The sequence below is a fragment of the Lampris incognitus genome, chromosome 6, assembly GCF_029633865.1.
Source record: "Lampris incognitus isolate fLamInc1 chromosome 6, fLamInc1.hap2, whole genome shotgun sequence".
Lineage (NCBI taxonomy): Eukaryota > Metazoa > Chordata > Actinopteri > Lampriformes > Lampridae > Lampris > Lampris incognitus.
Window position 1 is genome coordinate 48,449,158 of NC_079216.1, and position 24,275 is coordinate 48,473,432.

The following is a 24,275-nucleotide window of genomic DNA, read 5'->3' on the forward strand; positions in this document are numbered from 1 at the left end:
CTTTATGTTGACACATTCCTTTTCTGGTTTATTCCTCTATCTGGAAGGTTGGAAAACATCCCAGTTGTCATTAACACAGCATGGGCTCTTCAGTAACAAAACATTACCATAATCTGACTTCCATAATAAATAAAGTTAAAAATTATACCAAAAATTCTTGTCAATCTGCTCAATGCACAAGAATACAAGAGAACAAACATTTACAAATATCTGTGGCAAAATAAACCAATAAGGTTTTTGTATCTTTTGAAAACAGTTTCAATTCCATTCCTTAGAGGAGGCTTTGCTCAGTGAAACAGATCAATACCGAGCAAAGAATTCAAACATGGTAGCCATCGTCTTTACCCTGAAATTAAATCACAGATTGTTGTTCAGGGTAATAAATCTATCTAGTAAGCTTATAGGTTTGCTGGGTCACACTTACGTGGGCATTCACCAATCTTTTTTTTTCTTTAACTTCACGGTTTCATTTCTGTATACATTTTTCTTTTATAAAATATTTTATTCATACAATCAGTTGTTTAACTATAGCAACATTATGCAACTTTCGGGTGACAAGATATCAGCCACATCACCTCATAGGAACAATATTATATAAACAAATGCAAAAAATGTGTCTCCTTAGTATGCCTCATTTCTGTTTTACTTTTCAGTTCATCGTGTGGCTGTACACCTGTGTCTATCTGTGGAGCCTGTCTGTCGAGGAAGTATTGCTGGTCCTGGTGGTGTGGTGTAATTGGATGTAGCTCTGAGCAGTAGCCTCAGCTGACTGGCCAGGAGGGCCCTGGAAGGCAAAAGCAAGCTGGCTACTGGCAACCCTCACACTGGCCCATTTACAGGTGGCTCGGAGGACAACTCACTGTGATCCAGTCTTGGAGATAAAAGGGAAATGGAGATATTCCAGGAAAGAGAAGTAGACAAAGGGGGAGAGGGAGGAAAAGATATAGTCAGAGCGCACAACCATACCAATAGTGCTAAATAAATACTATGCTGTTTGGTGTGGGCAAACTACTACCAAAAACATCAGTATTTGATTTAAAAAATGTAAACTTAGAATGGATTTTAGAATGGATTCTGGTCACATTATTGCCTCTCTTCTACATATATAACTAAGTGAAACCAAGTAAGTCTGGTACATTATGAGTGCACATTTTTCAAGTTTATCATCCATTCAGTCTAATCTATTAACCTTGAAAAATAGTTGAAATATTAAACAAACACACTGGCAGGGTAGGCATGGTGGCAAAACTGACCAAATTGTAGCAATTCATATGTTTAACGACACAAACTGCTAAGTATGATCCCAGACACGTGTGAGCCAAAAAGAATAGATAGTTAGGACATACTTAGCCTCTGCAATGGCTGATATATCCCCTAAAGGACCATTGAGAACCTCCACTGAGGACCGGCATTTCTCATCACTAAAATTACGACAGAAGAAAGCGGAAATGCAGAGAAAGAGAGGGAGGGAGGTAGGGAGACAGAGAGAGTGGGAGAGAGAGAAACAAACAGAATCTTAGAAAATAATTACCACCGAATAAATGATCAGTGCAATCATAATTTGACTGCTAAGATAGTTGCTACCACTTGCTTTGTAAAGTTCCCATGTAAGTTATGGGTCTATTAGTGCAACAGACCATTTCCATGTTTTCCCTAAGAACGCACATTACGTAGAATTTGATCTTCCCAGGTACAGACAACACTGCTATTGGGATACATCATGTGGTGCTACACCCACTTCAGTGAAGGCCTTTTCTGAAATGACATGTTATTGAAGGTCTAAGGACAGGATGTTGCATTTCTGTAAAGCCCCTTGAGGCAAATTTGTAATTTGTGATATTGGGCTATACAAATAAAACTGACTTGACTTATCTTTAATAGAGGCTCTATTGATGACAGAAGGTTATATAGGTTAGCTCCATTGATAAAGTACCCAAGCACATATCATGTGAGAGCTTAAGCCTCTTTGCACAGGTTGTCACCGTCAAGTCCATCATTAAACAAGTAAAAAAAAAAAAGTTTAATAACTTGGATATACAATTCCTATTTTTCTTTATAATATAGAATTTATTTACTACAAAACAGTACAACTCAAAACATTGTTAGTGTAAAAATCAACAAAAAGAACAAGCTATTGTACAACGATGAAAAAGGACTGCCATCAATTTTTTTTCTTTCTTAATAAAAGACTGATTTGTCCAACTCTAAGCGTCCATTTACATTTACTATTTTATGCGACTTGTATGCAGATTTAATCTGGATGTGATTTTATCCCCACCACATTTACGACTTTCATTGAAATGCGTCTCCATTAGCCAGATAGAAACTAGATTGCACTACCCCACATGTAATTTTAACCAACTTCTCTGTTAAACTATAAACGTGGGTCAGTGGCACCTGAAGAATGCCATCTCAGTATGAACAAGAATGGTGCAAACAAACACCATACCCCCATTATATTAAGACTCAACTGTGCTTGCAGACATACATGTGCACATGTTTTAACACTATATGACAAAACCCCTATTTATAAATCAAGCAATCGACAACTGTCACTTGCCAACAATATATGAAATAATGGATGGCATTTATACAGCACTTTTATACCCAATTTCTTTTTTTACTCAAATTGCACTTTTCTACTAAAATATCCAAATTACCATTACAATTTAAAACAGGAACAAACAGGCACCTAAAAATTAAAAATATCAATTGCGTGGATATACGCAACGTGTAACGGCGCACAGCTTCAGGCATCTATGGTTTGTGTAGAGATGGCAGACACTACCAAAATGCACTTTGCATTCTTTTCTTTCCCTCTTTTTCTCACCAATTGCAACCGGCCAATTACCCCACTCTTCTGAGCCGTCCCGGTTGCTGCTCCATCCCCTCTATCGATCCGGGGAGGGCTGCAGACTACCACATGCCTCTTCCGATATACTATGTGGAGTCGCCAGCCACTTTTCACCTGACAGTGAGGAATTTCGCCAGGGGGACGTAGCGCGTGGGAGGATCACGTTATTCCCCCCAGTCCCCCCCCCCCAAAACAGGTGCCCCGACAGGCCAGAGGAGGCGCTAGTGAAGCGACCAGGGCACATACCCACATTTGGCTTCCCACCCGCAGACATGGCCAGTTGTGTCAGTAGGGATGCCCAACCAAGCCGGAGGTGACACGGAGATTCAAACTGGAGATCCCCGTGTTGGTAGGCCACTGAATAGACCGCTATGCTACCCGAACACCCCCTGCACTTCGCACTCTTGTGTATTCTGCACGCTGGAGGGAAAACCCCGCTCTGGCGGGTCATCACAATATAGAAGGCAGTAGGGGAGATAGCGGTTTTACATAGCTAGAAGTGTGTACCATAATGAATACAACAATTACTGAAAGAGCAACATGGGGGGCATTGTGTTTGGTCGTGCAGGATAGCATTTGACACTTTCAGTGACAGTGACTGAGTAACTAATCTCCTGACATGTTGTTGTACATTTTAGTTTTGCTCCAACTCTAACCATACATGTCCTCCATGCTTGTGATAATGAAGCTACATGTGTTTCCACTTTGGGGGATGGCTATGTTGTGGGACATTATACAGTGGGCGTTCAGGTTGCCATATGGGACTTGAAGAGATGAATGCATTTACACTTGTTTAACATCCGACAAGAATGCATCTCAGACCACCTCCTAAGGTCGTTTAGGTGATCAGATTTCAATCTGTTCTTAATCCATCTCAGGTGCCTTTACACCTGCATTTTTAAGCAAAAAATCCCTATCCAAAATAATCTCATCTCATCATCAGCCACTTCTCTGGGGTCGGGTCACGGTGGCAGTAAGCTAAGTAGGGCACTCCAGATGTCCCTCTCCCCAGCAATGCCCTCCAGCTCCTCCTGGGGGATCTCAAGGCGTTCCCAGGCCTGATTGGACATGTAGTCCCTCCAGCGAGTTCTGGGTCTACCCCGGTGTCTCTTCCTAGTTGGCCGTGCCCAGAAAACCTCTAAAGGAAGGCGCCCAGGAAGCATCCTAATCAGATGCCTGAACCACCTCAGCTTGCTCCTTTCGACGCGAAGGAGCAACGGCTCTACTCTGAGCTCCCTCCAGATGTCTGAGCTCCTCAACCTATCTCTAAGGCTGAGCCCAGACACCCTACAGAGGAAACTCATTTCAGCCGCTTGTATTCGCAATCTAATCCTTTTGGCCACTACCCAAAGCTCATGACCATAGGTGAGGATTGGAACGAAGACTGACTGGTAAATTGAGAGCTTTGCCTTCCGGCTAAGCTCCCTCTTCACCACAACAGTCTGGTACAACGTCCGCATTACTGCTGATGCTGCACCAATCCGCCTGTCAATCTCCTGCTCCATCTTACCCTCACTTGTGAACAAGACCCCGAGATACCTGAACTCCTTCACTTGAGGCAACAACTCACCCCCAACCCGGAGCGAGCAATCCACCATTTTCCGGTAGAGAACCATGGCCTCAAAGACTTGGAGTTGCTGACTCTCAGAATAATAAAACTAATAATAAGTAATAAATAATAATAATAATAGCCTAAATAATCTGGATACCCAAAATGCTTGAAATGACCAGGTGTAAATAGGGTATAAGACTTGTAGCAGGTCATCTTTTGTTACTGGTTAGCAGGTGGAGAAATGAATGAAACAAAATCCTTTATATCCAACTACAACTATTTCAAATATTGTTAATGCTATTTTTTAGTTATACTGGCTTGATCAGGCAGGCAATCTGGCACATCCAGTCTCGCCTACGCAACAATGATAATTTGAATTATGCTCTTGGGTGTGGACTAGATTGCTATTAGGTATTTAAAGGGTAATTGTTCTTGATTGCTGACTGACAACTGGTATGTAGCTGAGGAAGCTACAACTTGTAATGTTGCCATTATAATGATGACTCTGATGCATTATATAACATTTTATAAAATTAAAAATGACAGCATAGGCATAACTGGGCATTTCCCTTACCTACCTTCAGGGCTTCAAATTAGGCAGGATTATTCATTTCAGTAACATTTACAATTTTCAAGCCATGGATGCATCAAAAACCGAGTTGCTATAATGGCTATGGTATGACATGACCAAATGTTTTGGTGCCAATTGTCTCAAACATTTCAACTTTGAGTTTCAGGAACAGTGCAGACATAATGCTCAAGATTATCCAATCAACGTATATGTGGTGTCTGACCCTGTTTGGGGGCAGGGAGCTGTGGCTTGGTTGTTGAAGGTGAGGCCTGTTCTCTCCACCTCCCCAAACTCCCCTATTGAGTACTCCTCTGATGAACCACACTTATCTTCAGCACTGGAACAAAACACATACACAAACACAGAACATACACATTAAAGCCAACTTCAAATAACCCCGTCCCATATACACAGGACACACAAAACACAGATGTGAACAGAGATGCATGCTGAATGAAATAACATGGTAAGGTGAAACAGGAAAAGGATGAAGGTGTTGAAATGTGGACTTGATACTAAAGAAACAAGATGCTGCCAAATCGATAAAATGTACAGCAGATGGTGAACAGTGAATGTCCATTTCTTTTTATCTTACATACCATTATTCTACTTCTTTGCAACCACAGTGCTGATAATTGTTGGGAGGACCATAAAGAGATTTTGATACTAGTGGAAGAAATCTGCCAGCCGCCATTCGTGCTTTTTGCCAGAGGATCACTAAGAAGCTTGTTAAGGCCAAGCCAACAGTTAAACTCCAACCAAAATTCAAATGGTTCAATGCTGAGTATATGATTTAAAATCCATTTATAGCACGTAAAAATTAGCGTTACAGAAGCATGGCTTAATTTAAAAAAAAAAAGCCTTTAAAAGAAAATCAAGTTATGACTGCAGTTTTTAAGTGAAAATTTTATCTTAGCTTAAACTTAGCAATTTGAGCCGGAACAATGGAAATAAGACTCATGACATTTTCGGTCTCGGCAAACAGATCAGTCTTGTTTACTGTACAGTTCAATCCCTATGGCCTGGTTAGGTGAAGTATAATAGCGCTAAACATTAAATTCTGAAGAATATTGTTTTACAATGTTAGGTTCTTCGTTAGCAAATTTGTTTCAATACATTTGAGCTGCCAATAGCATTCTCCAATATCAAATAGTATTTCCATATTTGGTATAAATTATTCATGGCCTTCAACACTCTTTTAAAGAAACAATTGAGCAATGGAACTGTTGTATGTATTTGAATACGAAAGTTCAAAAGCACTTTCAAATTTTGATTACCAACAATAAATCTGAAACGATAAAGAAAATTGAAGAATGTCAAAAGTTTTCTACATAGTTTTTACCCGCTTTTTAAGAATAGATTTGTACGTATAAATGGTTCTTGCATGAGGCCCAAAATCCATTTCTTAGAAAATGGTTTGGCCTCCCTTTCATTGACAGTGATTAAGGGACTACATTCATGAAGCATCTTAAGGTTAAAGCTTGCTTATTTAGGAGAAAATCCTAAAAATCATGGGTGTATCAGTTCTAATTTCTTTTCTCTTTTTTTAACCGCCCCCCCCTTTCCCCCCCAATTGTATCTGGCCAATTAGCTCACTCTTCCGAGCTGTCTCGGTCATTGCTACAACCCTTCTGCTGAGCCGGGGAGGGCTGCAGACTACCACATGCCTCCTCCGATACATGTGCAGTCACCAGCCACTTCTTTTCACCTGACAGTGAGGAGTTTCGCAAGGGGGACGTAGCGCATGGGAGGATCATGCTATTCCCGCCAGTTCCCCCTCCCCCTGAACAGGCACCCCGACCGACCAGAGGAGGCGCTAGTGCAGCGACCAGGACACATACCCACATCCAGCTTCCCACCCGCAGACACGGCCAGTTGTGTCTGTAAGGATACCTTACCAAGCCGGATAAAACACGGGGATTCGAACCGGTGATCCCCGTGTTGGTAGGCAACGGAATAGACCACCATGCCACCCGGACGCCCATGTCAGTTCTAATTTTAAGATTCTTAGATTTTTTTGGCTAAGAGTAGTTTATGAAGCATTTTAGCACTACAACTACCTCCTAAATCTGTAAAACATTAGGGGTTGTCGATAGGACCAAATTATTTGGTCGGCATGGCTCAGGAGGTAGAGCGCGTCGTCTAATAATCAGAAGGCTCCTGGTTCAATCTCCGGCTCCTCCAGGGAGTGTGTTTAAGTGTCCTTGATCAAGACACTGAACCCCTAAACTGCTCCTGATGAGCACGTTGGCGTCTTGCATGGCAGCCTCCACCAGCAGTGTATGAATGTGTGTGTGAATGGGTGAATGTTAGGCATACACTGTAAAGCACTTTGAGGGGTCGGTAGACTAGAAAAGCACTACATAAATGCGGTCCATTTACCATGACAGTCCCAGAAATGGCTGTTGCCATTCACAGCTGCTGCTATTAAATTGGAAGATGATCCCAGGTTCAAATTTGGCTTTAATTATTTCTTTCCTTTCATGGGCAAGTTGTGCGATAAGTAAATGCTGGTCTTAAGTTCAATTTGATTTTCATTTCCACAGCAATATTTTGGACTTGTTGCCGTCAGTCAGTCATCCAACATTATGAATGAAAAGGCTGCATTTTTGGAGGTTTTAGCCATGTAAGAGGCTGCATGAATTACCTGAAAATATACCATACTTGATTAAGTCAGAATTTTATTTTTGGTTTCATGTATGTAATTGGTGGCACTTACATTTTCTTAAAAAATAAACTCTTCATTTGACTATGGTAACATGATTTGTATCTCCCTCCTATGCATTGTTAGTCTACTGTGCGGACAGAATCCACATCAGAATCCTTTCCGAAGTGTCTCAGAAACCCAATCGAGCTGAGAGTCAAAGAGTTTTGTTATGAAGAATTTACTGACACAGACCAGTCCTCTATCAACCAATCACTGTGGGCATAGTTAGTGAGCACGTTCATGAAACATTACATGACAATGGGGTCATCCTCGCTCTTTCCTCCCTTCATAAGATTTCACCCAATTCCTTAGTAAAGGATGGTCTCAGCAGCTTCTTCAATTGGTTTTAAGAAGGAATTTCAGTGACACTTCAGAATACTATTAGTCCCAAGATGATACTTCATAAATACAGCCCCAGATCTTTTTGACAGATGTGAACACTTGATGTTGACTTAGGTGTACACCAATCTAGTCCAAAAAGTTCACCAACTTTGAAATCCACTTCCAGTCAGCCATTTCTGGTGTGAAAATCTGAATTAGCACTAGAACGACCAAGGCCGCCATTTTGACGGTTTTGGATTTTCAAAGTTTAATAACTTTGTGTGTGTGTGTGTGGGGGGGGGAGACACAGACCTGCCGCTCCCTGACTGCTCCTAAAATTGCATATAGTTGCATTTAAATCAATTTTAGATCAATCAATTGCACAAAAAAGTTACGATAAGATCTAACTAAAATGACCATGAGTGGTCAAAAAGACAGCTCGTAATTTGCATGTCATGTCACTATTTATGACGTGTGTTGGTCACGTCATTTTCTTCGTGAAGTTCATTGCTCTGTCCTAGAAACATATTAGTGTTCTCTAGTGCAGAGTAACAGTCTAAACTTGATTTTTGATTATTGCCAACACGTCGTTACAGACGCCGTTTCAGATGCACCATGACTCCCACCAAGGCATTGCAGTATTTACAGGCGTTGGACAGCGGCGATTTTAAATGGTTAAGATGTTAATTTTGGTGTCAGTCGTTTCTTAACAGACATACTAACATATGCAATGCATTAATATCTCAACTGGGTATTTATCGTGACAGATTATAGAGTTTAAAAACCGTGGGCGGTTATTTTGATGGCCCATGGTCATTCTAGTAGTTTTTAAGTTCCAGTCATTGTTTGGGACTGTTTCAATATTTATTTTCAGTTCTTTTTCACATTTCACGTTTTATAGGTCTATGTTTGTTAGATTAGCAATATGTGTTTTCCATTTTGTTTTTCAGGTAATAGTTTCACTTTTTCAATGTTGCTATTCAAGTTTGACCATGTCTCTCTGAAGTTTAAATTGTTTAAAAATAGTATTATAGTTGTTAAAATGTTAATTTTGGTGTCAGTCGTTTCCTACAGACATACTAACATATGCAATGCATTAATATCTCAACTGGTTATTTATCTTGACAGAATATAGAGTTTAAAAACCGGCAGTCATTTTGACCGCCCATGGTTGTTTTAAGAGTGTTCATTCTGATCAAAATAAAGGAAATTATGTCGTGATGCAATGCACTTTCAGTTTATGGCAGGGCAAAAAAACAGTTTTTTTGAATCAATTTTGAGCATCCTGACAATATGGTGCTCAGCTCATGTAGTTTAGTTATCTTACCCTTTTTTCTCACCATGTGAGCCTATGATTTAAGACAATAAATCATGCACTGCCAAACTTTCTCTGTGGCTGAAAGCAACCAAAACATTACGATGTTAACCCACAATGCACTGCATTCATGTAATAATTTTCTAATTTCTTGGTGTACTTCCACCAAAAGGTGCACTTGGTATTAGTTCAATGTGAAAAGAATTAGACAACCATACATTTTCAATAAAAGCTGGGTTTCAAAAATTGGCCAATCTCAAGCAATAGCCTGGCGTGTGGCTTGTTTAGGCAAAGGTCAGTCCCAGATAAAGGACAGGTTAAAAAATACAAATATTACAGAAATGTTCAGGTGGTCTATTCAGCATATTTCCACAGCAGTAATTAAATCAATACAACATCATAGTCACTCATGCCGTACCCAGCACTTTGTTGCTCTGAGTTTCACATTTAAAAATGAAATCTGTGACTTTTCTCCATTAATGAACTGTTATTTATCTATCTGGACCATGGCGTCAAATTACATAATACTAACTGGCATCTTTACCATGGATTGTGACATTATAGTCTCCGTATATTGCAGGTGAATATTTAAAATCAGGCTGCATGAACACTGGAGCAGCAATAAACATGTACATGTTAGAAACAACTCCAGCAGGAATAAAGATTGAAATGTGATGCCGATGGAGCGATGCTTCTGTTGAACAGACAAACAATATTACTGCAGAACAGTGAATGATGAAATAAAAGCTGTTAGAACACCAAAATAAAAAAAAGCAGTTTTTTATTGTCACAGAACAGCTTCGGAAAAAGCCACAAAAGCGCAAATCTGCTGCATGTCTGCTGTGCCTAAATTAGAAATTAAACATTATGGCACAAAACATACTTTTGAAAAGGAAAAATTAATCCTTAAACAAGCACAACAGTAGAATGTGTAATGAAATATCATTTGATTTGGTGGATTTTTACCCTTCATAAAATACATTAAAATTTTGTACTCAGATTTTATGAGTTGTATCTTCTGGAATATATTGTCTACTAAGGCACAAAACCTGACAAAATCCTCAATCTATTTAAAAAAATTTCTTTGATGAAGTACGTTAACTAAAAATTTGATTCTCTATTTTCTCAACTTTTTTCAAAAGACATCAAGCGTATTTACAATTTATTGTTCATAGAACAGTGCCTTTTACAACATATTTTACCCCAGGGATTTACCATTAAAAGCACATTTTATATCAGAAGGAGGTGTGCTCTTCTGATCCAGACTATAATGGGGATGCAGGGGCCAAATGAAGGCTAAAATGGAGAATCTGTATTTGATTTTACCTAAGAATAAAATGCGATACCAAAAGCCATAAGTACCATGTCATAAATAAAAGCAAAATTATTTGTTTTACAACATTTTTTGGCACATAGAAGCCTGTACGCAGCCAGTGCATTCTTAGTGCCGGTCCCAATCCCGGATAAGTGGGGAGGGTTGCGTCAGGAAGGGCATCCGGCGTAAAATCTTTGCCAAATCAAATATGCGGATCATAAATCCGATTTCAATACTGGATCGGTCGAGGCCTGAGTTACCAACGACTGCCACTGGTACTGTTGGCCAGCAGGGTGCCAGTGGAAACTATGCTACTGTTGGGCAAAAGAGAAGGAGAGGGGGAAGGCATGTCCAGAGGCAGCAGGAGAGAAGGAAGGGTAGGAGTGTGGAGGTGAGAGTTGGAACATTGAATGTTTGTACTATGACTGGTAAAGGGAGAGAGCTGGCTGATATGATGGAAAGGAGAAAGGTAGGTATACTGTGTGTGCAAGAGACCAGGTGGAAGGAGATTAAGGCCAGGAGCATTGGAGGTGGGTTCAAACTTTTCTACCATGGTGCGAATGGGAGGAGAAATGGGGTTGGGGTAACTCTGAAAGAACAGTATGTCAAGAGTGCTGGAGGTGAAGGGAGTGTCACACAGAACAATGAGTATGAAGTTGGAAATTGAAGGTGTATTGATGAATGTTATCAGGACATATGCCCCGCACGTTGGGTGTGAGATGGAAGAATTCTGGAGTGAGCTGGATTAAGTGGTGGAGAGTGTAATCAAGGAGGAGAGAGTGGTGATTGGAGCAGACTTCAATGGGCATGTTGGTGAGGGAACAGAGGGGATGAAGAAGTGATGGGTAGGTATGATGTCAAGGAGGGAAATGTTGAAGGACAGATGGTGGTGGATTTTGCGAAAAGGATGGAAATGGCTGTGGTGAATATACACTCACCGGCCACTTTATTAGGCACACCTGTCCAACTGCTCGTTAACGCAAATTTCTAATCAGCCAATCACATGGCAGCAACTCGATGCATTTAGGCATGTAGACATGGTCAAGACGATCTGCTGCAGTTCAAACCGAGCATCAGAATGGGGAAGAAAGGTGATTTAAGTGACTTTGAACGTGGCATGGTTGTTGGTGCCAGACGGGCTGGTCTGCGTATTTCAGAAACTGCTGATCTACTGGGATTTTCACGCACAACCATCTCTAGGGTTTACAGAGAATGGTCCGAAAAAGAGAAAATATCCAGTGAGCGGCAGTTCTGTGGGCGAAAATGCCTTGTTGATGCCAGAGGTCAGAGGAGAATGGCCAGACTGGTTCGAGCTGATAGAAAGGCAACAGTAACTCAAATAACCACTCATTACAACCGAGGTATGCAGAAGAGCATCTCTGAACGCACAACACGTCGAACCTTGAGGCAGATGGGCTACAGCAGCAGAAGCCCACACCGGGTGCCACTCCTGTCAGCTAAGAACAGGAAACTGAGGCTACAATTCGCACAGGCTCACCAAAATTGGACAATAGAAGATTGGAAAAACGTTGCCTGGTCTGATGAGTCTCGATTTCTGCTGCGACATTCGGATGGTAGGGTCAGAATTTGGCGTCAACAACATGAAAGCATGGATCCATCCTGCCTTGTATCAACGGTTCAGGCTGGTGGTGGTGGTGTAATGGTGTGGGGGATATTTTCTTGGCACACTTTGGGCCCCTTAGTACCAATTGAGCATCGTGTCAACCTTACAGCCTACCTGAGTATTGTTGCTGACCATGTCCATCCCTTTATGACCACAGTGTTCCCATCTTCTGATGGCTACTTCCAGCAGGATAACGCGCCATGTCATAAAGCTCGAATCATCTCAGACTGGTTTCTTGAACATGACAATGAGTTCACTGTACTCAAATGGCCTCCACAGTCACCAGATCTCAATCCAATAGAGCACCTTTGGGATGTGGTGGACCGGGAGATTCGCATCATGGATGTGCAGCCGACAAATCTGCAGCAACTGCGTGATGCTATCATGTCAATATGGATCAAACTCTCTGAGGAATGTTTCCAGTACCTTGTTGAATCTATGCCACGAAGGATTAAGGCAGTTCTGAAGGCAAAAGGGGGTCCAACCTGGTACTAGCAAGGTGTACCTAATAAAGTGGCCAGTGAATGTACATTTCAAGAAGAGGGAGGAATACAGGGTGACGTATAAGAGTGAAGGAACGTGTATACAGGTGGAGTATATTTTTTGTAGAAGGCGCGATCTGAAAGGGATTGGAGACTACAAGGTGGTGACATGGGAGAACGTAGCTAGGCAGCATCGGATGGTGGTCTGTAGGATGACTTTGGAGACCAAGAAGAAGAGAGTGGAGGCAGGGCCAAGGATCAAATGGTGGAAGTTGAAGAAGGAAGACTGTTGCGTGGAGTTCAGGGAGGAGTTAAGACAGGTGCTGGGTGGTAGTGAAGAGTTTCCGGATGGTTGGGCAACCACTTCAGAAATAGTGAGGCACTTGGTGCGTCATCAGGACAGAGAAAGGAAGACAAGGAGACTTGGTGGTGGAATGAGGAAGTACAGCCAAGTATACAAAGGAAGAGGTTGGCAAAGAAGAAGTGGGATAGTCAGAGAGATGAAGAAAGTAGACAAGGAGATCCAGTACAAGGAGATCCAGTGTAAAGCAAAGAGAGCGGTGGCAAAGGTGTTTGGTGAGTTGTATGAGAGGTTAGATACTAAGTAAGGAGAAATTGACTTGTACCGATTGGCTAGACAGAGGGACCGAGCTGGAAAGGATGTGCAGCAGGTTAGGGCGATCAAGGATAGAGATGGAAATGTGTTGACAAGTGAGGAGAGTGTGTTGAAAAGGTGGAAGGAGTACTTTGAGGGACTGATAAATGAAGAAAATGAAAGACAGGCTTTTCGGCCGATTCAGCATGTTGAATTGGCAGAGCCCGTCGGTGAGAGAGATCACTCCGATTGGCTGCTCAGCTTAGCGAATCAGTGCAGAACGTACATGCTAGTGGGCTGTCGGCTGTAGTATTTCTGGTGCCTTCAAGTGCTACTTTTTGGCCCAGACGGCAGGCAACGCAACAGTCGGCCTTCATCACCGCTAGTCGGTTTGGTGTGTCTGGGCCCTAAGTGACCTCTTCAGTCCCCACTGACTGTAAGTATATCCACTCCTATAAACAATACAGTGGCATAACGACCAAAAACAAGTTTCATATGCAAATTGCCGTGACCATTAACTACAGTTACAATGGCACTGTGCACAAAGGATTGGGGAATGGTTGCAATCACAGCACTGGAAAATGGCGACGGATGTACTCTTAGCCCCCCCCCCCCCCCCCCGCTTCGCTGTTTGAGTGATGGTCGTCTACACCCATCTACAGGCCAGTGGCCACTCCTTCAAGGAAGAGGGTGTGCACATCCTTGATAGGGCAGAATGCTGGTTTAAACAGAGTCCATGAGGCCATCTATGCGAATAGGGAACGACCATCCCTGAAACGGGGGGGGGGGGGGGGGGGGGGGCTAAGCGAATACATCAGAGCACAATGCTGTGATTTCAATCCCCTGAGTAGTACACATTGCCATTGTAACTCTGGTTAATAGTTACAGCAATTTGCATATGAAACTGATCGTTGTTTGTCTTTATGCCACTGCATTGTTTATAAGGGTGGGGATAATATCTGCAGTCAGTTGAGACTGAAGAGGTCACTTAGACGAGTGATGAAACGTTTCTCTCAATAAACTTTGTGTCCAGATGAACTGATTCATATTTCTGTGTTTTCTCAATACTAAAAAATTGACCCTTTACGACCCCTAATCTGGCAACGTATTCCTGAGGATATGTAGAGGTCAAAGTTTATTAAAGAAGAGCATGAAAAATAATTTGTTTTTTCTTTATCAACATGTCAAGACAATGTTAATAATTAATGAGCCTATATGAACACTTAATTTAAGAAATACACGATACTAGCTCCTCTTTTATCATACACTCACCGTCCCCTACAGTAAAGGCCGCCAAGATAGTTGCTGACCAGGCTGAATAAAAACTTATAAATTCAACCAAATTATGTGATACAGACACTAGAAACCGATCAAACTTTCATAAATAGTGAGCTGATTGGGTCAAAACTGTCACTGTTGGCCCCTACAGGTTTTCAAAGAGAGTATCTTGTGGTCCACATTGCCTGTTTAATGGTTTTTAAATAATGACCGGTCTCCATTAATAGCCTGTCTCAAATAAAGGCCTGGTTCTTTCTTCAGTTGAGGTAAATAAAAGGCTCCTGCCACAATTTGAGAATTCACGATCATACAATAAAACAACCTTGTGGAGTCTGGTTCTTTAAAAAGTTATATGTGAAAATGTCCCAACGCTTGCTACTGTTGCCTGCAAAAGCCCCTTTCTCATTCTAAATAAACTAGCCTTAATTGAGAAGCTCAAGTTGTTTCATGCATTTGTGCTTCTCACGAACGTTTTCAAGACACTCAAATTTCATTAAGGCTTGAATTTAAAATAATCTTAAAAAAAAAAAAATCACTGCTCATTTAAACGAGTCCAGTTAATGCTCAACAACCCTTCCTAAATATCTACTTACAACCAGATTCTCATCCAACTGACAACTGCTGGGTTGCATGGTTTAAATTAACTGAATTTATGTCGAGCAATCGAGTTTCGTACTGTGGCTTATCTGTTCATTAGCATACATTCTGGATATAACACGTTTTTTGTCTGAGTACATAGTCAAAAACCTGTAAATGGGTTCTTAACCTCAGATATTATGTTCGAGAACAAGTACTTGAAACATCAGTGAATTCTATTTCAAATAACACATCTCACCAGGACTGTGGCCGTAGGCAAATGCCAATAAGGAAGATAAGTGGTGAAAAAGTTGGTTTTTAATCAATTAAAATATACCACTTAAAGCAAAAACACAATGAAAGCGTCTGATGTGTGCATTTTTAAGTACATAACTTTTTTAGATGGCCAAATGTGCACCACAAGCATTAATTGGCACATCAGACCTCTTGATGCTCCTACTCTGACCTTGTCTCAACTCTGGAGCATCAACACAGTACCCAGCAACCAAAACAGCTGTGTTGTGTGGGTTTCCGCTGCTGTAACAGACCTGGTTGGAGGCAAATCTCCTGCCTCCAGTGCGTCATAAACCTTCAAAATAAAGCATGTCAAATGACGAGCATCAATTATCGTTTTCAGTGCTTTTGGGCTGTAAAAATGAGGAGTTAAGAAAAAACAAAGGGCAGTCTTTGGTCTATATGAACCAATTTGAATTGGCAGTTACGAATTAATGAGTTCTGATTTTCACTATAAGAAAGAACCTCCGGTCTTAAATTGAGCTGCACTGTTACACCTTAAAAAGTAAATTTATTACATAGACAATTATGTTAATTAAAAAAAAAAAAAAACAACAACTGCACTTTGACAACACCTCTTGAAGAACAGCATGCAGAATGGAGAAAATGGAATAAAAAAGGAGTTGAGGTCAAAGATTAAAACAGGGAGGGAGAGGGGGTTGGTTGGTGGTTGACGTGACAACAAGACTACATTACGGCCGCAGGCTTTTCTAATTGGCTGTACATACCGATAAGATTTCAACACCCTGAAGAGGACCACACCCACAATGCACAGCAAGAGAGAGAGGAAGCTCAGGTTATGAGTGTCAGTCAATCAAACAAGTCACAATTTATATTCTCAATGCTATGGAGCATGAGCAGACACAGGGGGACTTGAGGGGACAAAGAGGGGATCATCATGTTGTGAAGTGTCAAAGAAAACTGATTCAAACAGTTTTCTACTCCACCCACCCTGCACAGAACAGCTACCAATATTGGAGACACAAATTTCTGAAATGTGTTTAAATGACTGGGGTCGATATTGCTTAAATTGAAAGAACTGTGATAGGATCATTAGCAAAGTTGCTTTACCTCAAAAACCTCAACACTGAGAATTACAATAAAACATTGACATCTGTCAAACCATATTGTACCAGTGTACAGCTGTGAAGGTTGATATATTTTTAAGCTCCACGTAAGGTAACCCCCCACCCCCACTTAGGCTATGGTCACACATGCACGAATGCAGGCGAAAGATCATCGCCTGCCAAGGCGAAATTCTTATCTTATCGTGCTGAATGTGCGCAGTGCAGGATGTGATACCAAGTGGGGTCAACCACAAACACTTCTTTGTTATGGTTGAGGCTGTGGATTCATCAGTCAAAGTTCACCAAAGTTGAACTCCAAGTGAAGTGAAGATGCAAATTTCCTTTGCAACAGAAGCAAATGTTTTATTCGCTTCTTCGCTTGCATAGAATGGAAGTGAATGGGAGGCGAATATTCGGCAATGTTAATTTTGCGAATGTGTGACCGTACCCTTAAACTAATAGAAAATACACTGCCGTAGCTCAAAGGAGTTCCTTTAAGTGTAACAAGACCAGATGACCATGAAATGGAGACTACAGGTGTTTCATGACGTATTAAAAATCACAAGATGTTTGATTGGTCCAAGAGTTCATTTCAAGATAATGGACACTCTTATCAGCCGTTTCCCTAGTTATGCTACTAAAGCCATCGCTGAGAACTTAAGACTTAACCAAGTTTTATCAAAGAGGCTGAGTATCCCCTCTGGCAGTCAGCCATAAACTTAATTACAAGGGATTCAATCTTATGGCCAGGAGACGGTTTTATGGCCAGATCTTTTCACTATGTATAGCAATAAATATGGTTCAAATGTAACATTATACCATAATTTACTCTTGTGCATCTACTTTTGCTTACTCTTCTTATAATGTTGTATAGTGTCAGATGTATAGGATTATGATTATTGTTAATGATGTTTACATACTATGCGAAAGAGACACTTAACTTCTTCAAAGTTGTCAAAGTTGTAACCGCACATCATAAACCAACAGGTACAGTCTTACTACATCTATTTGGGTATTTCAGCTGAATTAACACTCTTTTAAACCATACATCACTAAACTTTTCCAAAAACATTAAGGTTAAAATTTGGGTTTTACTTTAGAAACATCCTGCGACCCCGATTGGGATAAGCGGCTTGGATAATGGATCGATGGACTATAGAAACATCTTATTTTTGAGTCCAGAAAAATATTGGTTTTACCATCTTTCACCACTCTTTGTTGGTGACCTATTATAAACAAATGCATTTGTTCAATACGTTTACATGCTAGACAATGTTTGTCTTGGTGTGTTTATTACTGGTTGTGAGGCACTTTCCCATCATTGCGCTTTGTATGCTAGAATAGGCTGGTCCTCATTGGGTCTTGACGCATGCTCAATAATCCAGTTAAGAAAATCAAAGAAGGTTTAATCAGTTCGTCTGGATACAACATTTATTGACAGATGACTTGACATATAACTTGACTTGATGACGTTTATTGACAGATTCTGTCAATAAACATTGTATCCAGATGAACTGATTCAACCTTCTTTGATTGGTCCTCATTGTCTACATGTAAACTAAATCATCTGTAAATGTTCATCTACAAGCTTGATCTGCAATTGATTCCATCTTACTTAGAGGTTTGGTCTAGTGGCATAGAATATGACAAATCCTACGAAACACTGATGTAGTGATGTTTCCTAATGGCAATTCATCTATTTTCATTAAATTTCAGTAAAAATTAATTGAACTAAACACATTTGACATACCCAGTTTTCACAGAAGAGGAAAAAAAATCCTGTTTGAGAAGTGAGTACGACCAAAGTGACAAGACCTCCCATCCAACTTTTGATTGACAGGTGAAACGAAAACACATCCACATGGGTTCACGCACTGGTGTGTCAACATCTGCTAGCTTGCTTTTTCTGAAATATAGCAGCTTTTCAGCTGTATCAAAATAGAATCAGACCCAGAATTCGAATTTGAAGTTGATCAGCCTCCAACTTGAAGATCACAAGATGTTAGAGAATAATAAATTGGCATAATGTATGGTATGTAGTCTATGCATCTATAAGCTGGCTGGCTAGTGATACAAGCCATCATGGTATTTGTAGCTGCAAACTGTTAGCTAATAACTTCTAGCTACTAACTGTTAAATATAAAAACCAAACTTGATTTTGCAATAATCTCCAGTCCTCCTCTCAAATGCACTATCATATAATTCCAATCATCCCAAAGTCTATGCGATCAATACCATATACAAATTTCCAAAGAGTTTGTGTCATAATCCTTGTCATATTCATAGAATTAAGTCAATTCAGACGTATATTTCATAACCTGAAAACTCGATGTGTGATGAGATCTACTGGCTACCCCACATTTACTAACAGAAACATATGTTAGACGACTAATTACTGGCCCTTGGATAAGCCTATACTCAGTACTAAAATGTTAGACATTTTTGATGCACAAATTCAAACTTGCCAACATTTCTGTTCCAAATATCAAAAAGGATTTTTTTTTTTGGGTCAAGGTAACAGTAACTTGGCACCAAATTTAGCAACCCCAATGTATGAACATTAAAAGTGAGATACAGATGTACATCAACAATGGGAAGTGTACTGACAAGCTCCCACTTTGGACAGGACACCTTTATGTTAAGAAGTTGATTACAGTAGTCTCAAATATTTATTACAGAGGCTTGTCGTCTTCTGTGTATTCATTTGTGAGCACATCTAACCTCTTAAAGACAGCAGTCTCAGTCTTGGCATCAACAGTGAGGCTGACAGTTTCTTTCATGGAGCCATTGATGACCGTCTCTGTAATGCTGCGCTGCTCACAACACGTCTCTTCCTCGTTCCTACAACCTTTAGGTGATGAGGAGGGAGGGGCCACATTATCTTCTGGCCAACCCTCACAGTCTAGAGGTAAAGAGGGAGGATGATAGCGAGTCCTACTTAAGTTTTTATACAGCAAATATCTTAGGCCAATAGCTGCTATTTCAAAGGTATTCCATGATCAACAAAAGTCACTATAAAGCTCTATAGATGTGTGTAGACTATAGTGGTCTAAATCTGTCTCTAAATAATAGACTACATGATTATATGTATGAATTTGTGTATATCTCACTGTCTATGTCTCTAAATAGTAGGCTACGTGAATATAAGTATGAATTTTTGTATATCTCACCCTCTGGCATCGGTACATTGACTCCCAGTGGGTCTATGGTCTCTACGTTGGTTTCCATGGCTATGGGAGAGTTGCACCTCAGAGGATCTTTAGGGCTGGGAGTGAAAACAAATACAATATACCACTGGCAGACAAAGGAAGAAGAAACCAATAAAAAAAACCCTACACTTTGATCACTGACATGCATGGATTTATTATGCACTTCATTTTATTTAAAAAGGCCAAGGCTTTGCAGTGTCTATGGATGTAATTTATTAGAATGTGATAAATCAGTTTTCAGTTAATTTTGAATTGTCAATACATTGAAAAAATAGAATGCCTGAGGTCATGGTATGGTTTCACAGAATAGTCAACTATCAAAACCACTAGTCAGCATTGTGCATAGTTGTGGACTAATCATTCATCTGTGGTTTTAGCTCTGTGCAGTAATAAAGTAGTGGCAATGTATCTACGTAGTTATTAAGCTGAGGGCGCTGTGGTCCCAATAGATTTGTTTGGTTTTAACAATAATTTTCTATGTTATTCCATGTTAAATACACAGTAATTTTCTACATTATGACATGTTAAATAAACAGAATTTAAGGTAATTAGAAAAGTAGAGACTCCTGCTATCACTGTATTTCGGTTTAACAAGTGACCATGTTAACTGGTGACTTTAGTGACGGCAGCAGCTGAAAACACGAACACAACACGTAGTGTCCTCCTCAAAGCTTTTAATTTTATTTTAATCAATTTTAAATACATACTCATCTGTTTTAATATTTATGCTAACCGTTTACATAAGTTTAATTGTGCTCAGCGTGAGTCAATCACCTCGTAACATTTCTTATAATGTGGGGAAACAAACCACAGCTGGCAGTTCGGCTGTATTTTATATCTTTATCCTCAATCGAACAGTGACCCATATTCAATCATTTAACCTGTAACGTTATAGACACTATATCTGCTAATCTATATTTTTTCCCCACATTGAAAGTAATGTCAAGAAATGTGAATGCTTCTTGTCTGTGACACCGTTTAATTTAGATAATGTAGGACAAAAAGGAATAGACGAATATATACTATATTAATCATTCAATTTAAGATAATTTAAGACTTTTAGGCTTTTGAACAGCTGCCATTACCATGACATCCATGGACAAACTCAGCTGAAAGTCACCAGTTAAAGCAATATTATACTACCTTTTTTTTTTAACCTTAAAGTAACAGCTTCAAAATCAATTTGATGGTACAATGATGTTGCAACCCTAGGAGCAAGGGGGGGGGGGTCACTCTTGGGAGATCGTACCCCCCTCAATCCAAGTTAAATAGTGCAAGATCAGGCGTTCAGGGTACGGAGTAGGAATGAAAGAAACACCATTCTCCCTATTACAGGTCAGTGTACCATCAAAATGATTTTGAAGCTGTTATTTTGAGGTAAAAAAAAAGTTGCATTATGTTGCTTTAACACAGTCGCTAGTTAAACCGAAAGACCTGCAAGAAAGCAGTCCCTTTGTTACTGTAGTCAAACACTCCAGCCCAGACAGGCTTACTGGGTGTTTAGTCCAATCAGATTATAGCTGATTTGTAAACAACCTCTCAGAGCCAATTGAGGACTCTGCTATTTCATCTATCTCCCGGCTGGTCCCATCTAAATTAGTTAGCCCTTTTCTGGTTGTATTTTGAAAAGAATTGATTGTTGTTATTGGGTGAAAAAAATATAATATATGAAGTGGATCAAGGTTGCTACAAATGACAAAAACTTCTGTCTCAAACCAAAACCTAACCTAGCTGAAGCCATGTACAGTGTGAAGAGATTTCTGATATCAATATGTAAATAACTACATTTAACAATATTTTTCAAATATCCGACTCAAAACCAAGCAAACTATTGTAAAATTCTGACCAAACAACTCATTATATCCAGTTAGCCCTTTTCATAAATGTAAATCTTTGGTATGAGGAACTTTCTGATGACCTCAACACTTGGGAGGGCCCTGTTCTACCTGACAGGGGAGAAGTTGGAGAAATCAGCCCAGCCCATTTCTGAATTCGAGGGAGCAGCTGAAGAAGGGCTCCAGGATGTTTCAGGGAGCACTGCCATGGAAGAGGAAGAGGTAGGATTGTTGGGGCTAGAGGCTGGTACAGTGGAGTTGCCTGTATCCATGGGGATGTCATCAAAATTAGCTGTCCACACTGGCCCTTAAAACAAAACAAAACATAAACAAAGACCACAAAAGTAATAAAAACTCTGGAACAATTTCAACTCAATCAGTTCTATCCATCATATGTGAGAGCAGTAGAAACAGTGAACAAAAGCACAGTAGAACCCTAGAACAAACTGAACAGAACATGTTGGATAAATTGTGTAGACGTAGATGGTTACAAAGATATGAAATTAAAGTGTACTGTATATGCTGGGTGGAACAAATTAGGCCAGCTTCAATTTTGGTATGTTAAGCATGGCTCATTTTAGTCCCATTATCCAATATTAGCGTTGGCAAACCCAATTCATTTAAAAGGCTACGTTGCAGTGGCATGAAGGCTAGAATCTTTTCCCGAATTATAAAAGGAGAAGTGTTTTTAAGATCTACATCTTTATTTTATACTGCAATTTTATCTATCCATCCATCCATCCATTATCTGAACCGCTTATCCTGCTCACGGGGATGCTGGAGCCTATTTCCAGCAGTCATTGGGTGGCGGGCGGGGAGACACCCTGGACAGGCCACCAGGCCATCACAGGGCGCATGCACGCACGCACGCACGCACGCACGCACGCACGCACGCGCACACACGCACACACACACACACACACACACACACACACACACACACACACACACACACACACACACACACACACACACACACTTTAGTATGGCCGATTCACCTGACTTACATGTCTTTGGACTGTGGGAGGAAACCCACGCAGACATGGGGAGAACATGCAAAGTCCACACAGAGGACAACCCGGGATGACCCACCAAGGTTGGACTACCCCGGGGCTCGAACCCAGGACCTTCTTGCTGCGAGGCAACCGCGCTAACCACTGCGCCACCGTGCCAACACAATTTCATCTAATAATACAAAATAATGACTAGGAAAGCATCAACTAACCAAATGCAATTATTATGCAGGTTACGTTTTGTCAGGAAAGATTTTTATGACTATCTTCATTTGGAAGATCTCAGCATCCATCAAATCAAAGCTCAATTTTTTTTATTATTTCTGTGTACCACTTCTTTTTCAAGGTTCACAGTCTAATTGTTGAAAAAGGTGTTCCACAAGGTTCTACCTTGGAACCACTTTTTTTTATTATTATTCTTATTAACGACTTGCTTCAAATATGCTCTAATCATCGTTTATGTTTCTGCTGATGACAGTTATTTGAACTTCCAACTCCGCTATATTACAAATCCAGAATACTTTCCAGTTCATTTTTAATTTGTTTCACAACAGTCTAATTGTTGAAAAAGATGTTCCCTAAGGTTTTACCTTGGGACCACTTCTTTTTTTTTTTATTCTTATTAAAGACTTGCTTCAAATATGCTCCAATTGTCTTGTTTATGTTTCTGCTGATGACAGTTATTTAACTTCCAACTCTGCTATATTACAAATCCAGAATTCTTTACAGTTTGTTTTTAATTTGGTTTAAAACGAGTTTTATAACAACAAACTGCTACTGAATAAGAAGTCCTGCAGCATGGTATTTGGTATGTGACGGTCGTTCATATCCCTTTGATTTGCATATGTATTATGATGATGGGTCACCCCTTGAGAAAGTTGATTCATTCAAATATCTTGGACTTTGGCTTGACCCTGAACTCTCTTTTAAGCCCCAAATTGATATTATGAAAGAATATATGGTTGCCTGAGTTCACTTTTTTTGCTCAATTAATTGCTTTATATTTCAAGTCAGAAAAATAATAATTTCTCAGTTGATAAGACCTATTATTTATTATGCTGACATCTTCTATCAGAACACCTCTGACACTTTTCTTAGGCCCCTTAATGTTGTGTATAATTATCTATGTAGCTTTGTTTTGAGGTGTCCATATAGAACTCATTGGTTGCAGCTTAAACCTAGAAGGCAATTTCATTGGGTTTAGTTCATCTTTAAATGTGTTTACTTTAATTGTCCCTCCTATTTGAAACAGTTTTGGTTCTGTGTAGATCTTCCTATCCACTCAGACATATGCAATCCCTTTTTTTGATCCCCAGAATTTTCAAAGTCTGACGCAGGTCAGTCCAATATAAAGTTACATCCGACTGGAATAATCTTCCTCTTTTTCTGCGATCTATTACCTCTTTCCACTGCTTCAGGACATCTTTATTTTCTCAACTTGTTTATGCTTTGAATTTGTGTGTACTTGAAGACAAACTGCTTCAGTTGCTCTTTTTGGTGATGTAATTGATTTATTATCCGGGTCATTTATCCAACGTTTCTTGTACAAGGACTGGGGGTGTGGGTGGGAGAAGGTGAGCGAGTTGTCTATCTGTGTACTATTTAGAGTGTATGTTTGTTATGTAATGCTGTTTTTATTTGTACCTGTTTTATAATTTTGTATTTGT

General features: G+C 40.1%; 1 protein-coding gene across 6 annotated transcripts in view; it reads right to left on the reverse strand.

Moving 5' to 3' along the window:
• Positions 1-221: 221 nt before the first annotated feature.
• Positions 222-24,275, reverse strand: part of ppp6r3 (protein phosphatase 6, regulatory subunit 3) — a 109,414-nt gene continuing 85,360 nt past the window's right edge. For 3 of the 6 annotated variants that reach the window (XM_056282741.1, XM_056282740.1, XM_056282738.1), the window contains exons 20-25: positions 21,707-21,902; positions 19,722-19,816; positions 19,273-19,453; positions 5,201-5,314; positions 1,347-1,421; positions 222-871 (exon numbers count right to left, since the gene is read on the reverse strand). In XM_056282741.1, the coding sequence (XP_056138716.1) occupies positions 820-871; positions 1,347-1,421; positions 5,201-5,314; positions 19,273-19,453; positions 19,722-19,816; positions 21,707-21,902 (713 nt within the window). In that variant the 3' untranslated portion in view covers positions 222-819. The remainder of the gene's footprint in view (positions 872-1,346; positions 1,422-5,200; positions 5,315-19,272; positions 19,454-19,721; positions 19,817-21,706; positions 21,903-24,275) is intronic. The other 3 variants (XM_056282739.1, XM_056282742.1, XM_056282743.1) reach the window with 3 other exon arrangements.